Source organism: Sapajus apella, unplaced genomic scaffold, assembly GCF_009761245.1.
Source record: "Sapajus apella isolate SASKATOON/1434 unplaced genomic scaffold, GSC_monkey_1.0 scaffold3, whole genome shotgun sequence".
In the NCBI taxonomy this organism is placed as follows: Eukaryota; Metazoa; Chordata; class Mammalia; order Primates; family Cebidae; genus Sapajus; species Sapajus apella.
Window position 1 is genome coordinate 40,462,042 of NW_022436943.1, and position 7,339 is coordinate 40,469,380.

General features: G+C 44.1%; 1 protein-coding gene across 2 annotated transcripts; it reads left to right on the forward strand.

Moving 5' to 3' along the window:
* Window positions 1-1,201: 1,201 nt before the first annotated feature.
* On the forward strand, window positions 1,202-6,521 carry AARD (alanine and arginine rich domain containing protein). 2 transcript variants are annotated; one of them, XM_032252436.1, is made up of 2 exons: window positions 1,202-1,687; window positions 5,433-6,521. In XM_032252436.1, the coding sequence occupies exons 1-2, from the start codon at window positions 1,382-1,384 to the stop codon at window positions 5,574-5,576; spliced, it is 450 nt and encodes a 149-aa protein (XP_032108327.1). In that variant the 5' UTR covers window positions 1,202-1,381; the 3' UTR covers window positions 5,577-6,521. The 2 variants fall into 2 exon arrangements, 1 of the variants encoding a protein (XP_032108327.1); XR_004260979.1 differs by lacking the exon at window positions 1,202-1,687 and adding an exon at window positions 1,703-2,034 and having other exon boundaries at window positions 5,433-5,501.
* Window positions 6,522-7,339: the final 818 nt, after the last annotated feature.

The window sequence follows — 7,339 nt, forward strand, 5'->3', positions numbered from 1 at the left end:
AGCATGGAAGCATCCTCCTCTGGGGAGGCCACAGGGAGCTTTTACTCATAGTGGAAGGCAAAGTGGGAGCAGGTGTCTTACGTGGCAGGGGCCGCAGTAAGAGAGAGGAGGGAGGCGCCACACTAGTGGAAGGCAAAGTGGGAGCAGGTGTCTTACGTGGCAGGGGCCGGAGTAAGAGAGAGGAGGGAGGCGCCGCACACTTTTAAACAACCAGATCTTGTAAGAACTCATTCACGATAAAGTACCAGGTGAGGATGGGGCTAAATCATTCATGAGAACTCTCCCTCCACGATGCAATCATCTCCCACCAGGCCCTACGGGCTCCAGCACTAGTGATTACAATTCGATTGGAATTTGGTAATGACACAGATCCAAACCTTATCAGCTGGGAATTAAACACACTTAGGGCTAAGGGGAATTTTGACTTTTCATTTAAACCCCTTCATAAACGTGGACATAAGAGACAGGAGTCAGCCGGGCTCAGTGGCTCAAGCCTGTAATCCCAGCACTTTGGGAGGCCGAGGCGGGTGGATCACGAGGTCAAGACATCGAGACCATCCTGGTCAACACTGTGAAACCCCGTCTCTACTAAAGCTACAAAAAATTAGCTGGGCATGGTGGCGCGTGCCTGTAATCCCAGCTGCTCAGGAGGCTGAGGCAGGAGAATTGTCTGAACCCAGGAGGCGGAGGTTGCGGTGAGCCGAGATTGCGCCATTGCACTCCAGCCTGGGTAACAAGAGCGAAACTCCGTCTCAAAAAAAAAAAAAAGGGACAGGAGTCGAGCACAGAAAGGAGCATGGAGACCCAGTCCCAGCTATGCCTTACTGTACTTGTACAAAGTCCATTCTAACTGGCAAACAGGGCCAAGCTTCTCCCCCTTGACTGAGGGCAATACCTGGGGAAAGGTGAGAGGTCTAAGTCTTTGCATATCCGAAACCTGGCACAGTGCCTGGCAGAAAATAGGAAGAAAAAAATTTGTTTTCAAGGAATGAAGTATTAGGCAATCGAGGCAACCAGCCAGGAAGACTTTGGGTTGAAATATTCTACCTTTGGTCACAAACCTTCCACCTGTACCTCAGCTTCCACTTACTGAGACTGCTTAGTTCCCAAGCCTTCCTTTCAATGCAAGCAGCAGAAAAAAAGAGACCCAGCTGAAACTTCTGCTGGAGTTATGGGAACCGCCTCCTTTCTCGGTCGCTAATGGAGGACTCAGATGGGACTGGGAGCAAAGGAGCGTCTCCGAATGGCGGAGCAGTTGCAGCGTCCCACTTGGCAAGGGTCCTTGAATTACCTCCGCCCCAGCCCTGACCCGGCCTAAACATCAAACTTGAAAACTCATCTTTCAGCAGCAGCGCTGGAGGAGGGACCAGGCATCTCCGCTATGGACCCGGGGGACTTTGATCGCAGCAGAAGGAGAATTTCCCGGGGGTTCCAGGGACTCCCAGGTAGAGGGGAGCTTTGGTTCTCACCTCGTCCCGCGAGCGGCTTCCCCGGGGACCGCAGGAGCACGGACGTCCAGGAGACCAGCCCGCTGCTGGAGGACCTCAGACGACGGCTGACGCGCGCCTTCCAGTGGGCGATGCAGCGCAGGGCCTCGAGGCGCGCGCAGGAGGCGGCGGCGGCGGCGCTGGAGGAGCAGAGCCGGGAGCGCGTGGAGGTCGCCCTGGCCGGGCTGCGGGCGGAGCTGGTGAGAGCGCGGGCTGGGCGGACGGCTCCCAGGGCGCCCTCTCCCGGGTCCTCTCCTCCGGCTCCGGAGCCACTGGCCGCGTAGCCCACCCAAGGCCTTGGGGAGGCCGACGGGAGCTGTTCCCAGAGCGAGAGCGCCCGCCACGGCGGCTGTTCTTCCCGGGGAGCCCAGCTCACGTCTGGTCACTGCATTGACGCCCCCGCCTTTCCAGCACCGTAGGGAAGGAAAGGGGCCCTGCAGGACCCATGGGGGTGGGGGGGACCCTAGTCTACCAGGGACAGATCCAAGATGTCTCCTCCCCAACCCGTTTCTATAGTTTTCTGCCCTGTGGGAAACTATAACTATGCGTAAGTATGGCTCATGGAAGAGGAAATTTCCATGAAATAAACTCCCTCTCGGGATTGATGGAGTGTATCAGCAACTCTTTCTTCAAACTCCGCAAGTTTTATTCTTATCTTTCCCGTGGGTAATAATTCAGAAAACCGGAAATTATAAGGTATTTTGTAAAATTGCAGCGTTTCGAACATTAGACAGGTTAGGTTTGAATATTAAACAGGAGGGTGTATAGGTAAATACTTTAGCTGACTGATTTTTTTTTAAATAAAAAAATTGGAAGTTAGACACAATTTGAAAAGGACATAATGAATAGGAGCGATTCAAATTTTAAAATGGTGCTGCCTAGGAAATCGTGCACTGGAGACTTGACTTGGAAAATTCTTTTCTTTTGCACTGATTACTAACACAATTGACCACTACCATAGAACTGAGCCAACCATCAATAAATTGCCTTATTTAAGAACGTTATCGCATTTCTGAGTTTAAGGACAGTATTAGGCCGGGCGCTGTGACTCACACCTATAATCCCAGCACTTTGGGAGGCGGAGGCAGGCGGATCACCTGAGGCTAGGAGTTCAAGACCAGCCTGACTAACATGGTGAAAGCCTGTCTCTACTAAAAATACAAAAATGAGGCAGGCATGGTGGCTGGCGCCTGTAATCCCAGCTACTCGGGAGGTTGAGGCAAGAGAATCGCTTGAACTCGGGAGGCAGAGGTTGCAGTGAGCCGAGATCGTGCCATTGCACTCCAGCCTGGGCAACAAGAGCAAAACTCCGTAAAAAGAATAAAAAAGAAAAAGAAAAAAATTAGCCGGGTGTGGTGGTAGGCGCCTGTAATTCTAGCTACTTGGGAGGCTGAGGCAGGAGAATGGCTTGAACCCAGGAGGCGGAGGCTGCAGTGAGCCGTGATGGCGCCATTGCACTCCAGCCTCGGCAACAAGAGCGAAACAACATTGAAGAAACACTTGGTTTTCACCCCGAGTCTAAGCAGTAAGTCTGAGCAGTAGAGTAGTGGGAGCCACCTGATTCTCCCCTGGAGGCCCGTGCTGTGGGCCAGAATACCAAACTGCAAGGCTGAAACCTGAGGCAGCCATCGAGTTCAGCTAACACTTGCTTGCCCTACAACTTTGGGATTGTTACTTAGCCAGTTTGAGTTTGTTTACTCATCTGTAAAATGGAATTCATAATCTCATAGGATTCAAGAGCTTACGTGAGATAATATTCTATGAAATGCTTAGACCATGGATATTGTTTAGTGCCTCTTATTATTATAATAACGATTATTACAGACCTTGGACTCTTGACTGTACCAAAAAGGAACAGATGCATTCTTATAAAAAAAAAATCAGCAGTTTTTCTGGAAGGGAACCAGAGAAGTTTACACATACACAAATGATGTGTCCCTGGGTTACAGATGATGGTCAAGATCTTGATCAATCATCTTGTCTTGGTCATAAGAAAGAAGCAAAAGAGTGGACACTGTAGCTTAATATCATTACCACTAGAAGACTTAGTTTTCGATTCTTGGCTGGATTTTTATAGAAACGGACATACATTCCTATAAAAATGTACATGTATCATATATTAGGATGGTATTTTAAGGAATGATGAAAAAATTTAATGAATTTAGAGTTGTGTTGTTATTTATGCTACTTGCTGTTGTTTGACTTGGTCTTCTTAGTGAGAATCATTGATTTCTAGGGTCTGTGAGTGTAGTTCAGGGGTTTTATATACCTAAAATTGTATGCAACATTTTTGATGTGCATAAAGTATAGTTTTTCCTCAGAGAGGGTCCATAACTTTCATTGGATTCTCAAAGGGATCCATGATGAAAGAAAAGTTAAATAACCATTGATGTTTGAATTTCGTAAATAAGTGTGAATTACACATACTTATTTTACTTAGATGGTAAATCATTACCAATAATTTTTCTCCTTGATTCTTGCATGAAAGTACACAATGGATGTTCATCAATTAATTAATTAATTACTTCACTCAATCTTATAACAAACACACAGAGAACCTACTATGTTGTGTGCCCAGGTAGTGCACTCTTAGTTGGGGATACAATTATGAATAAAATACAGCCTCTGCTCTCAAAATCATCAGTCTAGTCTGGTCAGTATGTATGAGAGGCACTTGTACAGAGTGCTGTGGATTCACAGATGAGAGGCAATTATCTCAGAAGAGTTGGCATGTGACTGGGTGCAATCAGGGAAGGCTTCTCAGAAGAGTCAGCATTTGACTGGGTTCAGCAGAAGAGGTGGCAAAGGGCATCTTAAACAGAAATGGGGACAGAAGGAGGTGTGCTTCAGCTCAGCATTTATTCAGGGACCAGCAAGGTTTCTGACAAGCTGCAGAGGGAGCTGGCACGGGAAAGATGGCCAGGAAAGGAAGCTGAAAAAGTAGGGCAGGACTATAGAGCATCTGGGCCACCCTAGAGAGCTGAAGCTTCCTGTAGGCAAGGTGCAAGTCTTTTTGTTTGTTTTTGTGGTGGTGGTTGTGTGGTTACTGTTACTGCTTGCTTGCTGGATATTCACTTACTTTATTCTTTGCTAATTCTTGCTGTCAGAAAAATGATTCAAGGTGCTGAAGAATGGAGTGGTTTCTATTGACAAGTTGATGAAGCTTTTTTTTAGCAGAGAGAACAAATTCCTCATGAACTGCATTAAACAAGCCCTAGCTGAAAAAATTTGCAAGTAGTTGATCATAATTTTCAGTCATAACATAAAGATTATATTGGACTAAGCTTTGCTGGACTGTCCCCAGGTAACAAGCCCCAGAGATCTTTTTTTTAAACACATGAGGACCTTCATAAACTCCCAGTGGAGGATGGTATAAATCAGCCTTGCTGTCCAACAGACTGCACGCCAGAGTGAAAAACGTTAGATTATATAAGTATACATAACTATACATGTGCTTCTAAGGTGTCGTTAAGTGTTTTTGCTCAGCAGGTAGACCATTTACAATTCTGAAAACTTGAAATGATAAGTAATCAAGTAAATACGCACAGATTCTGAACACTCTGGTGGCTGTAGGCAGTTATCCTGTGGCTCAGAAGGCTCATAAAGATAAATGATTTCATTGTGGATCACATGCCATTGCTTGAAAACAGCCTTCGGTGCATAGGTATTTTTCATATGGACAGCTTTGTGCATCAGCTATTTTTGTTTTCATTTCAAGGCCATTTCAAAAGCTATTTATACATCTGGATTTTACCTTGTCATATAGAAAGTCAGTTTTATAGCCAGACTAAACAGAACTGGAGAATAAGATGAGAAATACGTCTTTCTTGATATCTTATTTTCTTTTCCTACAAACTTCTTATTTCTTCTATGCAGTCAGAGAGTGGTTTCATTTTATCTGTATCTCAGGCTAATAAAAATTTTTATTTTTTTTCTAACTTTTAGGTGGAAATGCATTTCCAAAACCACCAGCTGGCTAGAACTTTACTGGACCTAAACATGAAGGTGCAGCAATTAAAGAAGGAGTGTGAACTGGGATTTACATCAGACTCTCAAAGCCCAAAAGATAATGCTGCGAATTCAGAATAAAGAAAGGCACACATGAAGATCTGAACCCTAAAACTAACACATCAACCCTGAAACAATTCTGATGAACACATTATGCTTTTCATAAGTTTTGAGGGGCAATTTGTAGACCCAAAACTTAGATGACAGGGGAAGGTGATGCAAAAACATCTAAGAAAGGGGAGAGAAAAATGATGTATTACCAAGTTTTAAAGTTACTTATTTGTTGTTTTGACTGGGACATAGAAGTAAAATATAAATGTAAATCTCTCCCTCAAAGAATAAAGGCCAACTTCTGGTATTCTACCTTGTGTCACCTGACGCTTCTGGCATTGCCTGAGCTTTCAGAGTTCGTGCTTGTTTTGTTTAACTTGATTATTCTTGGTTTGTCTGTCCAGCAGCCTGCCCTCCTTTTTGTGAATTATTTCTACTTGGATTCCAGCCATGCCCTTTAGGTGGTCTGTCATTAGGGGTACTCCACCTTCCTGGATATAGTCATGCAGCTCAAGGCAGCAGATGCATTTGTCCTTAGGATTTTTTGAATGGGCACTGAAAGAGTAGATGAGTATTTCTGCCGGTAGAAGCTGTGGGTAAGGGTCTTGGAAGCTGCTGGTGGTCACCATGTGAGAAAGCCCACACCCTAAGGGAGATGATTGAAACAGAACCACTAAAAGTACAAAAAAAAGGAAGGGGGCGGTACTTCCTTGTTCCTGGGGTCAAGCTGTATAAGACCCCAGGCCCTGCTCTTGTGTATATACATCAGATATTCTGATATCCTTCTCATAAAATCTCTTTTTGCCTAAGCAAATTCAAGTTGGAGTTTCATGACTTGTATCTAGTGTTCATAACTAATACAGTTGTTCGGTTTTAGTAGTTAAAATAGTTCTTACTGTTGAATTGGACTATCTATACCCCAAAAGTGCCGTATTTTAAATGCAAACAATAAAATTAATAAAAAATAGTTGCAGATCTAAGTGATATTTATAATGGTTATTGTCTGCAAAATACAAATTAATGTATAACAAGCTATGTAATTTTAATGTTTAGTAAACTATAAAAATCTGTTCTTGAAGACACAGGAGAGTAGAAGAGACATGGTCTTTCTCTTTTTAAAATAAATGCAAGGGCCTGCAAGGTGGATCATGCTTGTAATTCCAGCACTTTGGGAGACAGAGGTGGGCAGATTGCTTGAGTTCAGGAGTTCAAGACCAGCCTGGCCAACATGGCAAAACCCCGTCTCTACTAAAAACACTAAAATTAGCTGGGCTTGGTGGTGCTTGCCTGTAGTCCCAGCTATTCGGGAGGCTGAGCCACAAGAATCACTTGAACCTGGGATGTGGAGGTTGCAGTGAGCCGAGATTGTGCCCCTGCATGACAGAGGGAGACTCCGTCTCAAATAAATAAATATATAATAAAAAATAAATAAATAAAAGTTGTTTTATGTGTGTGAGGATCTGAGAATTATCTGGACTAAGTTTGGTTTGTCCTTAACTTTTTTCCACAATAAGTAAATTATTCTTGCCCTTTGGTACTTAATTTCACTCTGTGTAAATGAGGAATTACCAAGTTCAACATTGGCAGATGAGCAGTTGTCAGCATCTCGATATCTGACCACTGTGTTCATGGAGACATTTTGCATATAAGCTCTTGGTCTATAAATGTACGACTACTATATTAAATTTCATTTGTAAAGTAGATTTCCTGTTTATTTCTTCCTTTGAATTTTATAGAAATTTTTAGGAAAGGGTTGGCACAGTTCTTGTGATCTGTTTTTTGAAAAAGCTTCT

Coding starts and splice junctions, on each gene's coding strand:
- AARD (XM_032252436.1), top strand. CDS start 1,382: ATGGACCCGGGGGACTTTGATCGCAGCAGAAGGAGAATTTCCCGGGGG. Junction 1,688..5,432: donor CCGGGCTGCGGGCGGAGCTG/GTGAGAGCGCGG, acceptor TCTAACTTTTAG/GTGGAAATGCATTTCCAAAA.